Below are 26140 nucleotides of genomic sequence, written 5' to 3' on the forward strand. Positions count from 1 at the left end.
TGCCGGTCTGAGTATTTCACAATCTGCTCAGTTACTGGGATTTTCACGCACGACCATTTCTAGGGTTTACAAAGAATGGTGTGAAAAGGGAAAAACATCCAGTATGCGGCAGTCCTGTGGGCGAAAATGCCTTGTTGATGCTAGAGGTCAGAGGAGAATGGGCCGACTGATTCAAGCTGATAGAAGAGCAACTTTGACTGAAATAACCACCCGTTACAACCGAGGTATGCAGCAAAGCATGTGTGAAGCCACAACACGCACAACCTTGAGGCGGATGGGCTACAACAGCAGAAGACCCCACCGGGTACCACTCATCTCCACTACAAATAGGAAAAAGAGGCTACAATTTGCACGAGCTCACCAAAATTGGACAGCTGAAGACTGGAAAAATGTTGCCTGGTCTGATGAGTTTTCGATTTCTGTTGAAACATTCAAATGGTAGAGTCAGAATTTGGCGTAAACAGAATGAGAACATGGATCCATCATGCCTTGTTACCACTGTGCAGGCTGGTGGTGGTGGTGTAATGGTGTGGGGGATGTTTTCTTGGCACACTTTAGGCCCCTTAGTGCCAATTGGGCATCGTTTAAATGCCACAGGCTACCTGAGCATTGTTTCTGACCATGTCCATCCCTTCATGACCACCATGTACCCATCCTCTGATGGCTACTTCCAGCAGGATAATGCACCATGTCACAAAACTCGAATCATTTTAAATTGGTTTCTTGAACATGACAATGAGTTCACTGTACTAAAATGGCCCCCACAGTCACCAGATCTCAACCCAATAGAGCATCTTTGTGATGTGGTGGAACGGGACCTTTGTGCCCTGGATGTGCATCCAACAAATCTCCATCAACTGCAAGATGCTATCCTATCAATATGGGCCATCATTTCTAAAGAATGCTTTCAGCACCTTGTTGAAACAATGCCACGTAGAATTAAGGCAGTTCTGAAGGCGAAAGGGGGTCACCGTATTAGTATGGTGTTCCTAATAATCCTTTAGGCGAGTGTATTATTGCTTAAAAACTTAAAATATATATTTACATATAGTTCATACGGTCTGTAACGGATTAATTGTACTTACATACAATCATATGGGGGAAAATTACTTTGGTTTATGACCAAATAGGGTTACAACCAGAGTTTTGGAACAAATTATGGTTGTGAAGCGAGGTTCCACTGTATTACTGTCAGTTAAAATTACAGGCATTTTACGGAAATTCAAACCAGTATTGCTGAGAGAGAAAATTAAAAGGCACACAATACAGTGACGCATATTACAGCCACATACAAGGTCCCTTGCCATTTAATATAGACTGTTCCTACTAATGTTTATGCACTACTGTTCTAGCGCCCGTTATTGTAACGGGCTTAATGTCTAGTCTTTCAATACCAGCTGAGGGATGTATGCCATACAAGGCATACGTCAAAACCTGGATATGTCCCCATCTTGAAAGAAGTCTGCTGATTCTGCTAAATAATCAAATAAATCACAGTTAAGTTTAATGTGTTTTATGAAATGTTTTTCCTTGGTTTAATTATGTCTTTCCCCAAATGCAGATTATTTATTATATTCTAATTCATTTTATATATTTGTTTTTCAGTCTAGTAAAGCACTTTAAGCTGCATTTAAATTTGTGAAATACAATAAAAATTATTATTGTTTATTTTACACACAGCATCCAGAAACATCACATATTAAGTTTAATCTATAAATATAACAATACAAAAGAAATAATTTTAATATAATTTATTACTATTTTACAAAGAGCAATTTTAATGCAATGTGCTATATAAATGTGCTAATGTGTTTCTCACCACATCCATAAACCTTCTCTTAGGCCTTCCTCTTTTTGTCTTGCCTGGCAGCTCTATCCTTAGCATCCTTCTCCCAATATACTCGGCATCTTTCCTCTGCACATGTTCAAACCAATGCAATTTCGCCTCTCTCAACGGTCCAACTAGAGCTGACCCTCTAATGTACTCATTTTTAATCCTATCCATCCTCGTCACACCCAATGAAAATATCGAGCTACTACGGAGCCAATATTCTTTCAACTCACCTTGATCAGAGACGCTTATTTCTTCCTTCTCGTTTTTCTGAGTCCAACTGCAATTCAGTTGAAGACAGCTCAATGAACTGATGTACAGTATATTCTCCTTGACTCTGCACTTTCTACAGTATAGCTATAGCTTCAACTATGTTTGAGCGGTTATCTGTCATTGTAATCATATCCATGTCTTTTAGTGTGTCCCATTCATCCAGAGTACGGTCGATAGCGTTTCCCAAAGCTTTTCCCGTATGCAGATGACATATACGGTGTAAAGTTAAAGCATGAGGCACTTAGTTGGTGAATAGTAAAAACACACCGAGATTACCAAAAACAAAGCCATCAGACCCTTTCTACTCTATCCTTCTAAACAGTGTTACTTTCCAAGCTTGTTTAACCATTTATTTAATACGCTGCGTTGCTGTATCCATTTTATGTGTGATGAACGCATTTATTTGTGCGGCACATGGCATGCTAAATTTGGAATAAAAGAGAGGACAACATATTTTCTGAAATATGGCATGTCACATAAACTAGTAGATTTGCCAGTTCCAATAAACAAGTTTACTTGGGCTTCTTCGTGCTTTTAGTGCTCAACTGTGTTTGTTCCCCAAGTTAGTGTACCAAGTTAGTGCCCTCTGTACACACGATATTAAAATGTCTGCCTTTCTGTAATGTGTACTAGAAATTGCATGTACGCTCAAATTGTATGTGCTTTCCAGCCTCTCTTTTTTTTTTATCTAGAAGTAGTGCTGGGTGGTATAACCAAAATTCTACATCACAGTATTTTTCAAAATTGTACCACTTTCACAATATTCAACGATATTTCTTTTCCATGCATGAGTTAACCATATTTTCCACTGCAATTACTGCAGTAGACTGGCTACGAATAACCTATTCCATTGTCGTGAGACTTGTACATTGTACAAAAAAACATTTTAAATGTGCACAAAAGTATGAATACAGGTTTGCATGGCCCCATAACGTGATCAAGTTTTCAAGGAGGGGGGCATTAATGAGGCACTAATGAAGAGAAGGAATCACATTGCATGACAGTTGTAGTCAAAATACTGAACCTTTTTATTGAACAAATTTTGCAAACAACTTAAACTAAAATTTTAAGCACATATTGTCAACCATCCAAAGAGGCATTTTGACTTAGTAAAATATCCAGAGGTGCTTGTCAAAAGTTGTATTGCACTGAACAGGTCTTAGAAAAGGAATAAATAGTAAATATTTTTTGTAAGCTAACTACACTTTCCTGTTAATTTTAACAATCTCTTTCCACTGACACATTAAAGTGACTTTTTAAACAACTTTACCATCATTAAAATGCATAATATTTAAACTAATAAATAATAACAATAAAATAAATAATAATGCAACTTCCAGTAATACTACTATTACTTCAAAACGCGATTGCACGACTGCAGGGAGTTGATGTGGTGATTGGGGCGAGTCGCACACGATCGTTCTCTATTGTTTCATCGGTTTACTGCGGCGGTGTGAATAAGGCAATGCACCCACGGAGATGTATATTTATGGGCCGGCAGGATAGGGGGAAGCAAAAAAGAAAAGATAGAACACAAGGAGGTTAAAGAAGGGAAAAGGCAGTCATGTGAGACAATACAGACACCAGGAAGGTGAAAGAAGCACGAGGATAAAGGATGAGCCGTGGAGACAGAAGGTGGTGTGCTGTGATTGAGCAAGGAGAGAGACTGCATTTTAACCTCTGTTTTAACGGATTTATTTATTATGGATTTTATCCCCACGTTTCATTGGTTTTATGGATTAGCTATTTATTTGGGTACTGTATTTTTCTGAACACTGCACAATGGACACTTTTGGTTTTACTTTTGACTGTTGTTAACAAAAGTACTTGAGCACTTTCCACCATCTTTCCGCAAGAACTGTCTTCTTTGTCTTGTCATGGAGCACAGTTTAAACTTTTGACTAAAGGGTGTTATTTCATGTCTAGAGAGCTATAATAATGTTAACAGTATGGGAAAATTTATAAGGGCTTAAAATATATAAAAATAACCATACAAACATTTGGTTTCTACTTTGCGGATTTTCTCCTATCGCGGGGTGTTCTGGAACGCAACCCCCACGATCAAGGAGGGATTGCTGTATTATCCAGCAGTATAGAAACAGTATTCAAACATTTGAACATAATGGTCCACATCCAACCTTTTAAAACCAAAGAATCTACAGACAACAGAAACGGCACCTTTTTTGGTCAAAAATTCTTCTGTGTCATCATGTTTAACTGTCAACTTTATCATCTGCTACAGCTTCCGTTTAGAAATGTTCTCTGTCCATTTTCACTGCTCAATACCTCCTCTAACGCATGTACTCTGTTGCATGCCTGTTTAGCGGTGCAGCAGTGAAAAAGGTCCCCCTTAAACAGTTTCTAGCTGTGCCACGTTCCAAATGTTGTTTAGGCTATTTAAACTGGTGCTTCAGTATAAGAAAAATCCATATCATAACAAAAATAAAAAACTGTTTTTGGTATGAACCGGTATACCGCACAGGACTACCTAGAAGTATGTCATAGGCTAATTTGTGACGATTATTTAGGGGCATTCAGCATCAACGTGTTTCGCTGTGTAAAGAGTTAACTTTTGTGCTCTTTTGTGTTTATCTTTGTGCATAGTCAAGCCCTTCATTATGGCTCCAAAACGATCTGCTACTGCTTCAGGGGCCGTGCCCAAGTGCAAACGGAAGATGTTAATGATTGCGAAAAGGTAAGCGTTTTGGATTTGTTGAAGGCTACGATTCTTTTATTTAAAAGTAGGAAAGGAATATAAGATCTACGGCTGCAGTGTCCTTTTAACCAGGGTGCAAAACGAGTTGTAAGTGGATGTAATAAGGCAGTAGTCTGGATGGAATCTGCTTTAGGGATTTGGATTGAAGACTGCCAGAAGAACAACAGCGGCAGTGCTTCACAATCGTCTGAAGAGGCTCCTTTGGAAGAGCTGTAACACTCTCCTTTGTTGTGCAGTAAAATTAAACTCATTGTTATCGGACAAGTCATTTTCATTTATTTTATCTAATTGCTTTTGTATTTATGTATTTTAGTATTAAGCAGTGTTTAAATTATTTTATACAACCTCATCAATGTATAATATGCCAATAACAATAGGATTTTTTTTTCATGGGAACGAATTAATCATTTTCCCATAATTTCTTATGGGAAAAATTTGTTTGGTGTTAGTCCTGTTTGGTATAAGTCCAAGGATCTGGAACGGATTAAGGACGTATACCAAGGTACCATTGTATATGCAATATAGTTTTTTTTTTTTCTTTTTCTGATCTTAGTTTTCATTTTGTACAATAAAAATATTTTATTTGTTCAGGAGACATTTAATTTACCCTGCTATTCTGATCTCTGTTTCGGTTTGCCTCTCTTTCAAGGTGCTCAGATGGTATTTGATATTTTTTCTGCTTTCAGCAAGGAAAATGTGCTATATAAATAAAATACTAGTAGTAGTATTATTAGTTTAGTTGATTATAAGAAATCTAATCAATTGTATCTCAAATTTTTTAATTCACTTTGGATAAAGATGTTGGCTAAATAAATGTACATGTTGAAATAGTCATTATTAAGAAAAACATATTAGACCTATCCACTGTTAACCTATAAACTTGGACCAACAGAAGTAACCTAAATTGGACTTAGTCAGAACAGTATTTGCTCATAGATTATACTGTAATACATACAATATTATAAAAATGAACACCGGCACTCACAGCCACAGCATCTAGCAGTGCAACTTGAGTATTATAGCACTTGCTAACCACTACGCTTTGCTGAACTCTTTTCAATTCCACTCCTCACTTTACCTGCCAAATGTGATTATATCTTTTTTCCTGTCCAGGACAATGTCTTTTCTTCAGTTGTTCATCCATCCCATTGGCTAGTGCTGCTATCAATCGCCTCTACTGTGTCCTTTGCTTGCAAAGCCCCATATCAACACTACACACAGCTTGTAAATTTACATGATATCAACAAATAAAAAATGTCAGTCAATTGTCTTTTTACTGTAAAGTCACCAAATTTAAAAGCATTTTTGAGATTTTCGGGGTATTTAGTTTTTTTTTAATTACAGGGTTTTACTTTACCCCTAAATACTGATATACTGAAATGTCTTTTCTCAGCAGATACCTACTGGTCAGCATCCCTTCTGGTGTGTCCTTGTCTGGATATACAAAGATAGCAAGATAGTTATGGTTCTGTAGGAGTGCCCTGTTGGGGTTCCACAGATGCCAATGGGGGAACTTTTAGGAGGTGAAGCCCATGTCTTGGGAAGGTTCTGCCTGACCTGAAATGCTTTGAATACGTTGAAAAGGGAGTGGTTCACACAGCCCAAAGAGTCACGTTCAGGAGGAATTGGACTAAGCTCATCAAAGAGAAGTAGAGGAGGAATGACGATTGTATGAATTTTTTAGTGGTTGGGGGAAGGGGAAAAACCCTCTCAGAGTTATTTTCTTTACATGAAAAGTTACTGTGTAAAAGTTATTGTGCCTGGGGTTTTTCAGAGCAAAAATAATTTGCAAATCAATTTAACAAAATGGAGCAGACTGCAGAAATTCCAGATTAACAAAATGGAGCAGACTGCAGAAATTCCAGATAAATTAAACAATTTGTACTGGAATTATAACTGGAAATAGGTCAAATAGTTTTAAACGGATATAGTGATAAGTACTAGACCAAACTGGGTTAAAAAAAAAAAAAAAGGCTTTAACTTTGTAACAAAACAAACACAAGGCACCTTTTTTGATAAATGCAGTTACAATGAAAAAATTGACCTAGGTGTCAGGTTCAGGGTGGATATCTTGAAAACCACTTGTTCTAAAATGTTCTCTCTTTGGCAGGATGTAGTCATCCAGGATCTCTACACAATACACAAAAAAGAGTAATAGATTTAGATTTAGCATAGGGACACATACAATGCTATGTCAAAATTAAGTAGAATCAGAATCTAAACTTGGCTCAAACTACATTTTTGATTGTATTCATGCACAGACAAATCACGAACAGGCTGATAAAATTGTTTATATGTTGATTCCACAATGATAAGCAGAGACTGAACTTTACACATGGGCTTATAGCCTGGCTCACTCCTTAGTATTTGCTTCTGGTTATCACAGAAGTGAATAAAACTTTGCAGGAGCACGTACCTATAACGCGGCATAACCTGTCCAAAACCACCGCGGGACAAAGCATATTTGGACCAAATGCTCCCTGAAGTTATATCGCCAGTCGAGTCCCATCTCTATTTGTAATGCCACAGAGCCCTTCATCTCGTCTTTTGTTGTGGGGTTTCACTTTGAAAAATGAGAATGCAGTGCAAGCGCAGACCGCGATTCAAAAAATTGCTCTGCATATCTGTTTGTCTTATCTTAGAGTAGCTGAAAGGCAGCCTCAGCAAAGAACAGCCTGAAGCAGTTCAGAAGCTGGTAATCTGTCATGTCCAACAGCAAGCCATGCTGTCCTATGAAGTCCGGTAGCCAGTTTGGCACCCACGGATCAATGTCTGGGTATTCCTCCCACACGAAACTTGCCATAGGTGCATTAGCAGCGCGAATGCGCTCATTTGGCAGCTGATGCCAGTTCCTCACTCTCTTGCTCTATCTGCTGATCACACTCAACACAATCAGATTCAGTCTGATTCAGTGATAAATCGCAAAGCATCGTCTGAATATTTTGTTTTCTGCACCAGCTTTGCTCCCTCGTCAGATGTTGATGCCATCTTGCCTTTGTTTACATTTCGTAACTCGCACACATGCAAAGATTAGATGCCGAGTCAACAAGTCTAACATTCTTCCAAGCAGAAAGGAAATGCCTGTAATGTAACAGTGAGTTTTGTTGCCATTAACAGTTGATTGTCGCCCTATACTCCTGAATGTCGACATGCGCCCTCAGCCCCTCCAATCAACAAAAGTCGACATCTGCCCTAAAAGAGTTAAAGAAAGCTGAAATACCCGGATTCTCATTTATATGGGCAACTGATACCTGTACATACTTCTCTCTCCCTTATAATGCACTCTACATTGTTTTCATAGTAAATGGTGAACCACTAGGTTGCTGGTAAACTGACAAGATTGAAATAATCTGAGTTTATATTATTAAGAGAGAGAGAGACTAGCAAGGAGGTTGTCTCTTGGTGATTAAAGTAGGATTGGAAGAACAGTGGTTGGGGGGGTGGCGGTTAAGGAGGGCGGTTGGTGTTGCTCCACTTGGTGCAAACTACTGTAACTGGAAAATTGGGAGGAGGTGTGGATGTCATCCTTGTAGAAATGAGTGTAACTGTAAGAGCATTTATCCTTTGTGAAACTACAAACATTAAAAATGGGGAAAAATATTGCATGTCATTGTTGATCCCTTAGCAACCCGGGTCATTACCAAGTGGTTGAGAAACACTGGTATATTATAATCAGTTTCTCCCAGTACACAGTAATTTCACTTATGAAGATGTATTGGTAGCCTAAACATAAATTTATTTAATATGATAAATGGGTAAACCCATTCAACTTTATCAATGACATATTCATTGTTCTGCAAGACTGCTTGAAACAAAGTCTGTTTGCAATAATTCGGCTGATTCTAGATCTGCCATGTGCTACTCAACCTTTTTCCTAATAATTCTTCTCATTATATTACTCGTGATAGATATTAACCTTACAGTTTCTTGGAACCACCCGATTACCCTTTTATATGAAGGGATAATATTAGCAATTTTCCAGTGCTTAGAAATTTACCCAATGTACAGTGACTTTCAAAAAATGCATCCAAGGTTTATGCATGCACTTACTAACCTTAAACACTTAAGGATAAATATTACATGGCACTGGTGATCATTTACAATTCAGCCTACTTAATCTAAGCAATACTTCTCCCACTACAATTTCAAAAATCACTCTCTTTTTAGTAGTCCTTTTTACTGCTGGGAGGTTAGGTAGCAGCTACTTCATATGTAGAATCTTCAAAAAAAAAAAAAAAACTTGCAATTTCACTGTCTATGAATTGTAAAATTTCTCTTAGTATTCCTGATATTCTTCAACTCTTCCTCATTTATTCTTTTACAACTAAAATACAGATTCTCTCTAGTTCATTTTTTGCCATTTCTGCAATGCTTCTTTTTAACTGCCTCTTAACCTCTTAAGTATCATTTTTAGTGGTTGCTTTCAAAATCTCATGTATCTGTGATCTATCAATATAACTGTGAATTGTATTATATTATGTTCACTTGATCCTAGTAGTTCAATTACCTCTACACTCTGAATTCTATCCTGAATATTACAAAGGATAAATTTAGACAGGCTTCCTCTACCATTATCTGATACCACTGATTATGTCTAAAAACATGCTTCCTTGTACTTCATTATTTGAAAGGTTAGATCAATTAAAGTTTTGGTAATTCAAGTCCCACATCACTGCAATAGCCCCATCTAAACGTCCCTTTTTAATAAAATTAAAATGATACATATCAAAACTAATCTTTGTATTGGGTGATTTACAACACACTCCTAAAATAAGGCCAATAACCCTAATGCTTTCTAGTCAAATCTGGATATCCTTATTTGTCATCCAAAACAATCCAATTCTGTTTTACAAAAATAGCAACACCATTGCCATTTTATTTATCCTTCTAAAAATGTGTAACCATCTATGTTAGGCTTACCCCTAACTCTGTTACTTAGTTAGGTTTCTGTTACTGCTATAACATCATAATTAGGCTCAACTATGTTGATTCAGAATAATTTTCTCTCAAAAATTAGAAATCTGGACAGACCATACAATTCACTAACCGTGTACCACTAATAGAATTACCAATAAAGCAGAATCTTGATATACCTTACAAAAAGAAACAAAAGATGGATTACAAAAGGCAAAGGTGTAACATCTGTATGAAAAAACTAACAATAACTTTGACAACTACCTTAACATATTCTACAAACACATTCAATATTTAAATTACAAAATGTATGATAACTAACCTATAATTATGCAATGATTAAAAATTGCCAGTTCAAACAATAACTGCAAAATGTCTCAATTACATCATTTATTTAGTTGTCATGCGCATCTTTTAAGCCAGTATTACTAAAGCTACTCTGATGTTTTGAGGAAAAATGTGCATTGCTTTCTTTGTAAGCTACTCTGCTTCTAAGCTTTTCCTTAATCGTAAATTTGAATTATTGTAAAACAATATTCCACTTTAAAATTCTAAAGCATGGAGAGGGGAACTTTCAAATTTCCATAATTGCATATTAAGCAACTGATATCATAATAGCTCATTTTTAGTGTTAGAATTATTGCATAGTGACCTGTCTTATTCTTTGCACAGCAGAATTTCAGCATCTCCATCTATGGGTGTTCCTGCTGCAACCACCTTCTTAAAACTATGTAAATAACCTCAGTTGATAATGAGTTCTTAACCTTATTTCTTGGCATACTCTCAGGCAAAATGTAAGCAGTGGGAAACACCAAATTTGCATAAGGTTATGACTGTGGAAGAGTAAAATGAGGCAAAGTAGGAAAAATAGGTTGCAGTAAGCCAGACAAAAAAAAATTAACATATACTTTTTAATGTCACTGTGAACCAAGCAAGGAAAGACTATGCTCTGACCTGAACTAGACAAAAAGACAACCATAACAACAAAAACTCTGCTATATTAAGATGCGCTCATAGAATTTTGAATGAAGTCAAGTAAATGGGTCTTCCACATTATACTTTAGGTAAGCCTCAATGCTCATTCACCTTTGTGGCTACAGCTGTTTGAAACTCCTTTTGGAAGCTCCATATGTGTAGGCTTTTAAAAATGAAGGCAGTGTTGTATAGTGGTTATGACTTTGGACTTCAAACCCTGAAGTTGTGTGTTCAAACTGACTACTGTGTGACCATGAGCAAATCACTTGCGAGCAATCCAACTGGAAAACCAAAAGAAATATAACCAACTTTATAATAAATGTAAGTTGCCTTGGATAAAGTTATCAGACATTAAGTAAATGTAAATGAGACTGAAGACACACATGCTAACTCCGTCTTTTTAATTGCTGTTTCTTTAGTTGTGTATGTAACCCAGGGTAAACATTTAAATAAAGAGAGAAACAGACAGGGATGTTTTGATGTAATCAAGGTTTGTTAGTTTTATTAGTGCTCTCAGTGCAATAAAATATGGATAGAATAAAAAGGAGAAAGAAATAACTCCATTAAGGGAGTGAAAATTTGGGGGGACGGTTGTGGGGGAAGACAGGAAGGAGGAAAGAAATGAAAGCATAAGCAGGGATTAGAAGAAGCATGAGAGCATACTGAGGAGCTGAATTGTAACAATTTTTTTAGTGGAGATACTTTTGTTTTGCTCTTCTTCATTTTTGCTTACTTTGTGTAACCAAAGAGACACTGTTAAATTAATTTAGCCACACTACACACAAGTGTCATTTCAGGCCTGCAAAAATGGACATAAACTGTTTTAATTACAAAGTGGGCCCACTACAAGAAGGAGAAATAAACAAATACTGGGATTGCATTTTATAAGTGTAATAGTTACAGTGATTCCTCCTCGATCACGGGGGTTGCGTTCCAGAACCCCCCACGAAAGGTGAAAATCTGCGAAGTAAAAACCATATGTTCATATGGTTATTTTTATATATTTTAAGCCCTTATAAACTCTCCCAAACTCTTATAAACATTTCCCGCACAGTTATACAGCATAAACCCTTTGTATTCTCTTAGATATTAGGTAAGATTCGTTGAAATTATGTATGTAAACACACTGTTTATATACAGTAAAACCTAAATATTATTTTAAAGATATCAAGTGTCTCCAATATCGCATGTTACAGCCATTACGATAGACAGGCCACCAGTAATAAATACGTGCAATGCAAGAAAAATTGTATACAGTAAAATGTGTGTACAGTGACACTAAACGTACGTACATGTACTAAGTACTGTACACAGAAAATTAATTATGGTTACTCACCAACAATGACACGACGAATTGTCTGATAACAATGAGTTTAACTTTACTGCACAACAAAGGAGAGTGTTACAGCTCTTCTAAAGGAGCCTCTTCAGGCGACTGTGTAGCAAAACCGTTGTTATTCTTCCGGCAGTCTTCAATCCAAATTACGTCCACTTACAACTTATTTTGTGCCCTGGTTAAAGAACACTGCGGCCGTAGATCTTATATTCTTTTCCTCCTTTTTAAATAGAAAGAATCATGGACTCGTTGATGCCGTAATGGCATCCTACAGCGGCATAGCCGTTCCCTTCCTTCAACATATCCAAAACTTTTACCTTTTTGGCAATCATTAGCATCTTCCGTTGGCACTTAGGCACAGCCCCTGAAGCAGTAGCAGGAGCAGTTTGTTTTGGAGACATAACGAACGGCTTGACTATGCACAAAGATAAACACAAAAGTGTACAAAAGTAAACTCTTTACACAGCGAAACATGTTGATGCTGAATGAGTGAGACAAGACTTTCTGATTAACGCAGCGGAATCGAATTTGGCGCTCCGTCGCTGAGCCAATCTGCACACAGGAACTTGACTGCGTGCTCTGATTGGGTAGCTTCTCAGCCATCCGGCAATAGCGTCCCTTGTATGAAATCAACTGGGCAAACCAGCTGAGGAAGCATGTACAGGAAGTAAAAAGACCCATTGTCCGCAGAAATCCACGAAGCAGTGAAAAATCTGCGTTATATATTTAGATATACTTATATAAAGTCCATGAGAGTGACGCCGTGAAAAGCGAGGGACTAATAAATATATATATATATACACATACACACCCCCCTAAAGGATTATTAGGAACACCTGTTCAATTTCTCATTAATGCAATTATCTAATCAACCAATCACATGGCAGTTGCTTCAATGCATTTAGGGGTGTGGTCCTGGTCAAGACAATCTCCTGAACTTCAAACTGAATGTCAGAATGGAAAAGAAAGGTGATTTAAGCAATTCTGAGCGTGGCATGGTTGTTGGTGCCAGACGGGCCAGTCTGAGTATTTCACAATCTGCTCAGTTACTGGGATTTTCATGCACAATCATTTCTAGGTTTTACAAAGAATGGTGTGAAAAGGGAAAAACATCCAGTATGCGGCAGTCCTGTGGGCGAAAATGCCTTGTTGATGCTAGAGGTCAGAGGAGAATGGGCCGACTGATTCAAGCTGATAGAAGAGCAACTTTGACTGAAATAACCACTCGTTACAACCGAGGTATGCAGCAAAGCATTTGTGAAGCCACAACACGCACAACCTTGAGGCAGATGGGCTACAACAGCAGAAGACCCCACCGGGTAAATCTCATCTCCACTACAAACAGGAAAAAGAGGCTACAATTTGCACAAGTTCACCAAAATTGGACAGTTGAAGACTGGAACAATGTTGTCTGGTCTGATGAGTCTCGATTTCTGTTGAGACATTCAAATGGTAGAGTCAGAATTTGGCGTAAACAGAATGAGAACATGGATCCATCATGCCTTGTTACCACTGTGCAGGCTGGTGGTGGTGGTGTAATGGTGTGGGGGATGTTTTCTTGGCACACTTTAGGCCCCTTAGTGCCAACTGGGCATCGTTTAAATGCCACGGGCTACCTGAGCATTGTTTCTGACCATGTCCATCCCTTCATGACCACCATGTACCCATCCTCTGATGGCTACTTCAAGCAGGATAATGCACCATGTCACAAAACTCGAATCATTTCAAATTGGTTTCTTGAACATGACAATGAGTTCAATGTACTAAAATGGCCCCCACAGTCACCAGATCTCAACCCAATAGAGCATCTTTGAGATGTGGTGGAACGGGAGCTTCGTGCCCTGGATGTGCATCCCACAAATCTCCATCAAGTGCAAGATGCTATCCTATCAATATGGGCCAACATTTCTAAAGAATGCTTTCAGCACCTTGTTGAATCAATGCCACGTAGAATTAAGGCAGTTCTGAAGGCGAAAGGGGGTCAAACACTGTATTAGTATGGTGTTCCTAATAATGCCAAATTCCAAATATATATATAGTGAGGGATTACTGTATTCAGATAATTTCAGAAGGACCACCAAAATTTCTTTATGAGTGTTTCATATTAAGTTTGAAGAATTTTTTTTTCTGTCTAGTAAAGCTTTGTAAGTAGTTTCAAATTGTTTTCTGTTTGGTGAATTTTTGTTGCATTTACTTGTATGTTTAATGTTTAATCCATAGGATTATGGAATTATTACTAGTACAACAACATAATTAACATAATTTCAGATACATTATTAATATTTAAGGGAACTCAGGGAGCCTTATTCTAAGAAATTATTGAAATCAAAATTATTGTTTCAATTGTCCCTGGTAATTGCTGAGATAGTAATGACATTGCCATAATATAGAATATGCTATGCTGGGTTACGAAAGCTATTCTGTTGCTTTGTACACCACTGTACAGCTAGTTATATATTGTTGGAATGTTGGATTTATTTAGCTGGTTTGAAAGTTGCAGTTTTTTCTATATTAAATTTTGCCATGTGGTTTCCTTACTAGCTTTACACTGCTTTTGTGCCCGATTTTTATTGCTCCATTTCATACTGTTTAAAATCCAATGTAGGTGTATTTTATATTTATTTTCTATCTGCTGTATTTCTTCATAATATTGCTGTTTTTCTATGTATTTGATGCTGTACTGTGATTTGTAATTGTTCTTTAAAGTGTCTTGTGACAGTAAATGCAGCTAAAGTTTCTATATAATACAATGGGGCTTTGGCCCCTGCTCGCTTCGCTCGCCAACCCCAGTGTTTGGTTTTCCGGATACACACTTAAGTATTTTTTCTTTGAATTGTTGCTATTTCATTAGTTTCACTTTTATTTTAGAACTTCTGTAAAAACAATATTTTTAATCTTGCGAGTCCCAATATGCTGAATCTTTTTAATGAGGTCAGTGAGACATGTTTTTAATGACTTTGTACCATAATTCAGGATAGGTTTCTCCGTTTTGAATTTCAGCACAGGCAAAGCGATCTACATCATCAGCTGTTAATAATATTTTTTACAAAGTAACCAATAAATGCATATACGGTAAACTCCGTTTTTGAAATTCTCAAGATTCTTTGTCACATGCATAGTTATACATTTCACACAGTGAAATGCATTCTTATCTGCTTATCAAAAACTGTACAAAGTTAGAATAATATTGGTTTAGATTAACAAAAAGTCATAGATTGAAAGATAACAGTATAGTAGAACATAATAAATAAGTAAAATTATGTGAATAAAATAGAATTAAGTGTTAAGGTGCAATAGTGCAGTGATCATTGTGCAACATTGAAGACATGAAGATCAGGTCTCCACGCCCTTGTGTTTCTATCCAGGAATTTTCTTTTTTTTTATAATAGAGAGATATATACCTTTGTTGCATGCATGTGAAATCGTGGAAAGCAAAGAACATTACACAATACAATCTTTTTCCAATCAGCAAGCCACTAGAGCAATATGAGCAACTGAAGTAAGGTTTAGATTTAAAGCATTTAATTTTATAACACGTTTATTCCCTAGATATAGCTCAAAGTCCTTCACAAAATGTCAAAGCAATACAAACAAAAATAGCAATTTAAAATTAGAAAAAAAATATTAATGAACAAACAACATGCAATAAATAAACAATACACACTTACATAAGACAGATTATAATTAATAGAAAAAGTCCTTATAAACAGGATTGGTCTTTAAGTCTACAAATGAGTCCAGTGATAAGATCAGATGTTCGGGGATGGCAAAAAAAAATAATCTCCAGATAAGCTTTAGAAACAAAAAGAAAAACACAAAATCTGTAGTGGTTCTAATGACAAAAGAACTGCCCAGCTTCCACTGGCCATTCTACCTAATAATAAATGATCAAGCTTTTAAAGCATCAAGTGTGGTGGTATTTTTTAAAGGCTTTGTCTTAAGAGGATTCAATGGAGTGGGTTTCGATTAAAGCTGGTGTAGCTGCTTTCATAGGTTTTAGTGATTTTTACTTTCTTGTATACTGAGTATAGGGAAAGTATCACAATCATCCAAAAAATCCAATTTGAGATTGTGATGATTCTCAACGTTTTAGACCTTACTGAGTCCAAAAACACTATTTTTGGAATTATGTATGTATGTGTATGTAAACATGATAACTTGAGTACCCTTTCACTTTGGTCAACCAAATTTTGCATACAAGTACAGTGGAACTTCGGTTCACGAATGTCTCGGTTCATGAACAAAAGGTTTGCAAAACTTTTGCCTCGGTACACAACCACACACTCGGTATACGAACAAGCCAGTTTCCCTTGCCTGCCTGCAAGCTGAGAGAGAGAGAGTGAGCGAGCGAACGAGCCACGTGCCTGCTGTGGAGGGGGAGATTGCTGCACGTACTGCCTGCCTTCTGCATAGGGGGAGGGGGGTACAGCTGAGACTCTCTCTCTGAGAAGCAGGCAGTACGTGCACATCCCCCCAGCTCCACCCCCGGCACAGGCAGGCTGAGAGAGAGAAAGCGAGCAAGCCGCGTGCCTGCCTGGCTTTTTTATTTAAGCAAAGCCACTCCTTGTTCATTGATCTCAGTCAGACGTGCACTCTCTTTGTGCTCTACAGTATTTCGTGTGCTTTTGCAGTTAACTATGGCTTCTAAGCAAGTGAAGAGTGGTGAGAAGAAAGTTTTGAAGAAAATTTAAATCGAAGTAAAGAAATTACAAGAGGTGGAAAAACTGTTTACCAGTTTACTCATTTACCAATTTGAGAACCCTCGTGCTTTCAAGCAGCACAATGTAAACAAAGCCAGACTTCCTGTAATGTGGAGGGCAAACATGAAGGGTTGGGTCACAAAGACTTTCTTTTTGGAATGGCTGCATGAGGCTTTCGCTCCCACCAGCTAAACAGCTAAAAACACCAGAAACCCAAGAAATCACAAGAGAGAAAACACCTGAAGGAAAACACTTCATGCCAGAACTCGACTCATGCAAGGTTAGTTTTCTTGGTGGTTTTTGTATTACGGATTTTTCAAAAGTTAAATTTTCAGATCGTAACGTGAATTGTTGCAATGTTACTTTTCTCTTTTTTCAAATGTTCGCTTTTTTCCCTGTGCTTAAAACTCATTTTTAAAAAAGTGTTTACAGCGATCGGGCTGTAAGACTATTAGCATGAACTCCTGCAATGTTTTTTGGTTGCTTATGGTTGGTTTTTAACACTAGAATTACCAGAGCCTACGAAAAAACTCGTAATTCCGTCCCACCTTAAATCGCTTAAAATCGTTCACAGCTCTCCACCAGCGTCTTTTGTCATCTAAATGTGCTGATAAAAATCAGGCTGCAAGCAGCCGGCTATTCCATCCCCCCACCGACTTAGAACGTGCACAAACTTCTCCCAGCTCATGCCTTGATTGATTTTCTGGGAGTGAAGTGGAGTTTTAAAGTGGAAATAATAGATCATTATTTGTGTGTTCCGTTTCTACAGTAATCTGTGTACACACATTTTTAAAACAGAAACGTTTTTCATATTGTAGTAGTAAATATCAAACACTTCCACAAAAGGTACAAATATAATAGAACAAGTATGCTTGTATTCAAAAATATAACTGCAGAAAAAAGCCACCTTAGCATGCCATATTGACACATTCTTACTACAGCTGCCACGATAGCATAATGGTATCAGCCGTTGACTAGTATCCAAAAGGTCATGAGTTCGATCCCACATGGTTCAGTTTTGAGAAATAAACTGCTCTTATTCTTACTATTTTAGAATAAAAACACGCATTTGATTTCAGTGTGTAACAGCCAGTAATTTATGATACTTGTAAAGGTTAGTTTTTTTTTTTTTATTCACTTTTCATTCTCAGTCTCAGTCGTGTTCAGGATCCTTCCCTTCCCCCCCATCTGCATGGATCGGAAATCAGCAGTTCTTAGCATTGCACCACGCAAGCTGTCGTATCAACCGCCTACTGTAACTTGCTTTATTTTTTCTTCATTTATAGTCTAGAATAAAAGTGCACTTGTTTTTTATTCTTGTACACCAACATATGTTCCTGTGTTTGAGCGACACGGGCATGCTCAAAAAAATAGATGTGTAATGCCACGAAAAGTGCACACAGGCACTTCAGTTCGCAAGCACTGGTACGAGAATGCAGTCACAAGTGCGCTGCAGAGCTACAGCGCGTCTTTATGTGAAAACAGCATTCTCAGATGGGGGTAGCTGTAGTAAGTATGTGTCAATATGGCATGCTAAGGTGGCTTTTTTCTGCAGTTATATTTTTTAAAAAAAAGCATACTTGTTCTATTATATTTGTACCTTTTGTGGAAGTGTTTGATATTTGGACTTCAGGCTTCATACATTATATAGTTTATGCTTACATTTCGTCATTTACTACTACACTATGAAAAACATTTCTGTTTTAAAAATGTGTTTACACGGATTACTGTAAAAACGGAACAGACGTGAAATGCGTGTGTTCCAAATAATGATCTATTATTTCCACTCTAAAACTCCACTTCACTCCCAGAAAATCAATCAAGGCATGAGCTGGGAGAAGTTTGTGCACATTCTAAGTCGGTGGGGGGATGGAATAGCCGGCTGCTTGCAGCCTGATTTTTATCAGCACATTTAGATGACAAAAGACGCTGGTGGAGAGCTGTGAACGATTTTAAGAAGCAATTTAAGGTGGGGCGAATTACGAGTTTTTTAGTAGGCTCTGGTAATTCTAGTGTTAAATGAAAGTTCGGATTTGTTCAAATGTTCCCATATGTTCAGAGAGAGAGAGAGAGAGAGAGAGTGCGCGCTGCTGACGGGGGTGTGTGTTTGTGCTACAGAGAACGAGAGAGCGGGAGCGAGCACATGCCGCTGACAAATGGGTTGGGGGTTTGTGCTACAGAGAGAGAGAGAGCCTGGGTGTTTTGTGTCAGTGTTATTCAATGTTTTTACTTTAGTTTACTATTACACTGTGCATTCTACGGCATAATTAACTATACAGTATTTGTGCTTAATCTTTACATATATTTACATACAGTTTGTACGGTCTGGAACGGATTAATTGTATTTACATACAATCCTATGGGGGAAATTGCTTTGGTTCACGACCAACTCTGTTTACGACCAGAGTTTTGGAACGAATTATGGTCGTGAACCGAGGTTCCACTGTATTAGGTAAAAAGAGTAGATTTCTGTCAACTTTTGGGCTATTTCCATTAATATGAAGAAGTACTTAACTTTTACTCATACAGCTGCAGAGACCGATTTATTAAATTTTACTTTTAAAATAATAGTTCAATATATTATTCATTTAATTTGCTGTTGATGGTTCTTCGTACATGTACATAATATAAAAATATAATAATTGTCTTGCGGTTTACTCCTCAAATACCCATTCCCATATCTGAGTATATAAGAAAGTCTAGGCAGACCATTCCCGATTTTTAAAAAAGAAAAATCAATGTCATTACAGTAATTTAAAAATTCACTGTCAAGAGAGTTAAGTGATTAGAAGTCCTTACCTTTTCCTTCTTTTGCTGGGCCGATTCCTCAGCAGACAACAAAGTTTTATAATATGAACTTCTTTCAGCAGTGAAGTGAACTTTAGAAAGACCATGTTCTACGAGAGCTACAGAAAGGTTAACACCATCGATATGAAGCCATCCAATGAAATTACCAGCTTTATCCATGCTCTCCACTTCAACTTCCACCTAAAATACAACATACAGAAATTAAGTATTGCTGTTTAATTTATAATCTATTTATGTAAAACAGTTTAACAGCAAAACATGAAAAGTATTTGAATTATACTCACAAGGTTATATATTTCAATATTCATTAATTATACTATGGTGAAAGCTTGAACAATATATGGAAATTAAAATAAAAACCTAGAAATTGAAAGCAATTCTGATCATGCTATAATGACTAATGCATGTGGATGGATTTATTAGTGTATTAATTTATGATGAATTTATATTTCATATTTCTAAACAATAAATTATAATTTTCCATTAAATGGAGTATGGTAATAACCATTCAAAATGCTAAAGAGGATGGGGCATAAAATATCTTCTGAATGCTGTAAGTTCTACATGGTATAATATTAGACATTATTGAAATTTGCTTAACTGTACACAATCTACTGCAACAGTTTCAGAAATTTAAATTCAATGAAGGAATCATTTGTCTATGCTTTTATATCATTTCACATTACCACACATATGTTTTTATTACATTAATACAAAAACACACTTAAAACACTTAAATATGGTCAACAGATGTAGCACTGTATCAAAGATAACAGTAGTACTACTAATATGGGGGAAAAAAAAATGCACTGTACCTAAATTGAAACGCTATATACCCAAGTTCCATGTGAATATAAATTTCTGACTTTTAAAAATAACTTGGCTTATAATAAAGACAAAAGTCACAAATATGATGGGTATTCCGGTTTTGCATACTGTCTTTAAACCAATACAGACCAACCCAAATTTAAATTAGCTATCTTATGCTTTGGTTATAAACATTTATGTTTTTTTTTTTTTTTAAAAAGTAATCTTCTTCCCTGGGCCCAAATAATGGAGACACTCTAATTTATCTGTTAACCATCAGGGGAGTTTCCTACACTGTGTTAGTGACATATGCCAGATCCTGTGTTGCTCTCGGAGCACTCTCAAATCAATAAGCACCTATTTAAAATAAATCACTCTAAAAAGCTCAGCTCGAGAGCAGTTAACTGGTACAAAATTCTATTAGTCAAGACACTGGAGAATGAGACATACGGAGTAAGGAACAGTGGCATAGGACAGAGTAAGCTTGCACTAACTCCTTTTTAAAAATTAATAATTTAATACTACTTGTTTTTAGTGCAGCATTCAAATAAGTGCAATAAAGATTATTTACTTTAATTGAATAATAAGTTATACAAATTCATTCCTTTCATAATAATAATTTATAAGTTGCTTCAACTAATACACCTCCAATAATTTAAATCACTGATTTTCTAGATTATTCTATGTATACTTGAAAGAAGCAAGAAATTATTCCATTGAACAAATGATCCTGGGGCAGAATATATGAAGTGATTTGCAATCCAACCATACATTTGAAGAAACAAGAATAATTTACTTAATAATTTATTAAAAATTTTGAATGACTCACATGACATTGGGTAGAAGTATAAACATAAAGAAATAAAATATGTATGATGAAAAAGGCAATTTTTAGTAAAGGCAGCACCTTTTTCTCTATTAATTTAAACAAACACAGATATCAGAAGATGCATCTGCTGTATTCAAAATCTTACATTTTAAAGTAAAATATTACTCCAGTTAATTTACTCATGAGAGAAAAGAAGGAGATTTGAGAAATTCAAACGGAGCTCTTTTAGTTATACAAACAATACAATTCTGAATTGAAACAGAATACAATGTAACTGCCTTGCTTCCAAGAAAAATACTTTAATGATACATGTCTTGACAGCTGCATCAACAAGAAGACATTCTTTAAGTTTTGTTTTTCTCAAACACACCACCAATTTGATTTTTAAGGAAATTAAGCTGCATTAGTTTACACTCAATTATTCAACACACAAAAAACTAACTTTACATGTCTAATTTTACCACAAAATCTGAAGAAAAATATTTTATGTTAAGATGCAAGAAAACAAAGAAAGAAGCTTAAAACCCTTTATATACTAAAATGAAACAGAGTATGACAAAACACTGTCTACTGTGTGGACTATTTTAATTTGTATTAAGCAACAAACTATGCAAACGTAAGAAGAGAACTGCATACATCTGAAGTCGAATACATATTATTTGAGACTCTTCATAACATAACAGAAAAATAAGGACTCTATTGTTAAATAGTTTGAATAGTTAATTAAAAAAAAAAACCTCTCAAGCAAAACTTATTAAAAAAAAAAAGTCTCTGCAAAATAAGAAGATGGGAACAAAAAATAGAGGGTTTTGTGCATGGTCCACAGGCAGCTGAGTAAATTGGAAATTTGTTTAATGTAATGAGACCTTGAAAAATACAGACCTAAACGAAAAAAAACATGTAAACTACTTTAACATATGTTATGCATTACTTATTTTTGTTTGGGAAGCATTTATAATTTTTACAAACTATTGTAAATAAATATGTTCATAACAGACAAACCTTCAAATGTTAATATGTATTGACTTGCAACAACTGAATGTATATTAAATTACTATCAGTTTATATTATATATAGGATGTGCTGGTATCTTTTATCTTAACTTTATTAGGTCTGATGCTATGTACTGTAAAATGATTTGTTTACATCAAATTAGTTATAAGGTTAACTTTATAGCTATCAGCTTGAAGCTTACTTGCCAGGACACTGCTCTTAAGGATGAAGTAGAAATTTAGAATAGTTTATAATGATGAAGAATTCAGTGTTTCACACATTGAGTTTCTAGTTTACAGAGTTCAAGGGCAAGCCTAATGCAGAACTATGCTAATTGATTAGGGATTATTGATATAGTAATAAATAACATAGTTGACCTCAAATTACAAAGTGCATAATGTAAGTGACAAGTTCAGTATAAACTGTGGATAGATATCTTAGAATCACATCATCTTCATTCTGCTGGTTGTGGAGAAAATTATAAGTCAGATTTTTTTTTGTTGTGACCTTTTCAGCTCTCCAACAGAAATTAAATTATCTGGCATGTATTTTCTTTTTGATTGCACTTCACAAATCTGCACCTATGTGCAGCAGGATACTTGAATAAGCTGTATGGACCTTCTCCAGACACTTTGGTTTGCTCCTAAATCCAAGGAGGAAATGACATGCAGGTCACACTGAGTGATAACTCAAACCTGATCATGTATGCACAATAAAATGGGTTGGAAGCCGGTATAGGAACTTTATGAATGAAGAGGTTTTGGAAAGGAGAATGTCTGGTCATGTTTTATTAATAATTTTTCACCTATCGCAAGGGGGTGTGTGGGGTCTGGAACGCAACCCCCGAGATCGAGGAGGGATTACTGTATCCTGCATAGCAATTGGGGTCGTATAATTGAACTTTAGAAAATGTGATTAGCAAAACATCATCTGCATTTAGAGTAAAGAATAAATATTTTTAGATGTTATTGTACATCTGAGTCTACTGATACATTGTGGTGAAAAGAAAAGTTTTAAGGATTAATGATTGTATGTAATTTGTAATTTTAAAACATGATTATTAGCACTTGAAGCATCACCAGATAAGACACATTTTGATGTTTTCAGGTAGTTACTTGTGCAGTCTTATGTTGCCACCAACAATATTATTAAATAATCTGACCAATGATGAAAAATATAGGACTAGGAACACTACTATGAACTAAGACAGCTAATGTTTGTTGGATAAGAAGGAAATCAAATAGTTGTTGAGAATGTTGTATTATTGTATTTAAAGTTATGTGGTTATGGGAACACAAATCAGATTTACAGGGGAAAGCATGTAATGCCAGTATACTCTTTAACATAAAGCACTTTGATATATGTTACTGTTTGGCTTGATTTACTATGTTCACTGTTACTGATTTTATTAGCTATTATTGATTGATGTGATTTATCTTGGGTATTAATGATTTCCACTGATTTCTGTTATTCCCCAAATTCAGCTAGGCAGGAATAGTTTACTTCTTAGCCAAAAGTGGGGGGATATATTTAGTATACATGTTTTACACAGATTGGGAATAGAGTTACAGTAGGAAACTGATCCTTACAGTTTTAGTGGGACCTTAAGAAGTCTCAAACGGGGTAATGTAGAAGAATATTTTTCAGGTAGCATAGCATTCATCTTAAAGAATAGCATAAAGAGTTAATAAATGTCAGAAACCTCTACAGGCATATCCGGAAACCAGATAAAGGCCAAGTGAACAACAAAATGTACTGAAGAGATGACTAAGAAATAGCAGATGCCCTATAAAACAACCAGAATGGATATGTCAAGAGTGGTGGCTCAACTCAATAGGTATAAAAATAATCAGAATATAATATAGAATACTTTTATTTTACCTAAGTCATTTGGGTGTAAACCAGTGAACCATCCAGAGTAAAATGTATATATTGATTGAGACTATATGGAAATTCAATAGTTTATAAAACAAATCTCTATTCTTTGTTTCTCTGACCATTCTGTAACAGACTGCTTTTGAAGAATGCTCCCTTCTAAGGCAAATTCACCAGCTAAGCAACAATGTTATATGTAGTTTGGATAACTGAACTGGGCAGTCCAGAGACTGTAAACAAAACCTCATCAATGATAATTTTGAACACTGGAGGCCCTCAAGACGGTGTCTAATGACAAGATTAATCGCTATTCTCTCATGAGTATAAAGCTAAATATAGTAATAACCATATCATGAAATTTGTCAGTTATAGCTGATCAACAAAGACAATGCTACAAAAAAATCACTTGAAATGATACCATTACACAAAGGCTCATTGTAGACTTCACTAGGGATAAAACTCATCAGCATACAATAGATAGACAGATACTTTACTAATCCCAAGGGGAAATTCAAATAATCCAGCAGCAGTATACTGATAACAAAAAACAATATTAAATGTATAACAGTGCCATTGATAAATTAGTTTTAATCAAAAAAACACAAATAAGCTGATGCAAAGCAATCCTTATGCCTGAAAAGAGCACAATAAGTATAAGAAAAGTATTGCTAGGGTACTTGATTCAGTTTGCTACTGCAATAGTTAAGAATAAATAAAGAGCAATATAATAATGGTAATAATTTCGAGAATCTACCACTAGCAACAGTCAATGAAGGCACTAGATGTACTTGAGTAACCCAGTGAAAATCCAGACTTCAGCCCCACTAACAATCTGTGACATGATTTAAAAATGGTGGGTGACCTAAATGAACCGAAGCGAATATAAAATAAAGAGGACAGATACAATGAACACAAAGGAGCATTCTGCTAATGTGAGAAACAAACTCATTGAAATGCAAAAGGCAGGAACTGGCTAAGGACTGTTGAATCCATCATCAGAAAAGTGGATGGTTCATCACAGTACACAGACACATTAGAATAGGTTGTCCCTCAAAACTAAACATCAGAACAAGATGTCGAACGTGAGAGATGCTAAAATTCCAACTCTCAGAAGTCTGCATTGCTCTTTGGCTGAAACTGGAGTGAAGGTGCATGGATACACAATTTTAAGAGCTATCCATAAAACAGGCCTCTATGGTAGGGAAGCAAAAAGAAGCCTTAAGAAGGTTCACAGAAAGAGCATGTATGGCATTTGCTACAAAGCATGAGAAAGACCCATTTAAGATTTGGGAGAAGGTTTTATGGTCAGATGAGACCAAAACAGAACTTTTGGCCAGACTTCTAAGAAGTATGTCTGGGATAAAACTAACACTGCCAATGCCTCAAGAAACACCACATCTATGATAAAATATGTACTGGGAATTTTGCCAGAGTTGAAGGGACAATTGATGGGCACAATTATTAAACAATATTGCAGTCTACTATGAACCTACAGCTTGGGAGAAGATTCATTATTCAACATGACAATGACCCTAAGGATAAGGCCAAAGCAACACTGGAGTGGCTCAGAAACAGAAAGGTGAATGTTTTAGAATGGTCAAGTCAAAGCCCTGATCTTAACCCTATTGAAAATCTGTGGTGCTATTTGAAAACTGCTGCTCAAAAGCTCTATCCCTACAATCAAGAGGATCTCTATAAACTCCGCTACGAAGAGCAAGGAAGAATTACTCCTGAATAATGTGCAAAACACTAATGTTTGAGTTTTTCTTCTTCAGTTAAATATCTGCAATAATTGTTTATTTTGACTTTGGAAATGTATTGTTACAGAGTTCAGATTAAAAATACTGAATGGATAAATATGTACAAATATTTTTCATGCACAGAATTATGATGACTTTCAAGGGGATTGAATACTTTTGCACACCACTGTACAAATTAGTTATTTAGTTCTCCATTTTAAACAGAATCTAACAAAATTAATTCTGTAATAAGGACTAAGGAATGACTTAACAAAAAACCCTAATGAAATAAAAACATACATTTAAAATTAAATATGTAACAATGTTTGGGGCAATAATTAAGG

The 26140-nt window shown here is 36.0% G+C and overlaps 1 protein-coding gene across 1 annotated transcript in view; it reads right to left on the reverse strand.

Moving 5' to 3' along the window:
* The window catches only part of snd1 (staphylococcal nuclease and tudor domain containing 1), a 449554-nt gene that overhangs the window by 106213 nt on the left and 317201 nt on the right, over positions 1–26140 (reverse strand). The window contains exon 17 of the mRNA XM_039761451.1: positions 19545–19733. Coding sequence (XP_039617385.1) covers positions 19545–19733 — 189 coding nt within the window. The remainder of the gene's footprint in view (positions 1–19544; positions 19734–26140) is intronic.

The sequence above is a fragment of the Polypterus senegalus genome, chromosome 8 (genome assembly GCF_016835505.1).
Source record: "Polypterus senegalus isolate Bchr_013 chromosome 8, ASM1683550v1, whole genome shotgun sequence".
In the NCBI taxonomy this organism is placed as follows: domain Eukaryota; kingdom Metazoa; phylum Chordata; class Cladistia; order Polypteriformes; family Polypteridae; genus Polypterus; species Polypterus senegalus.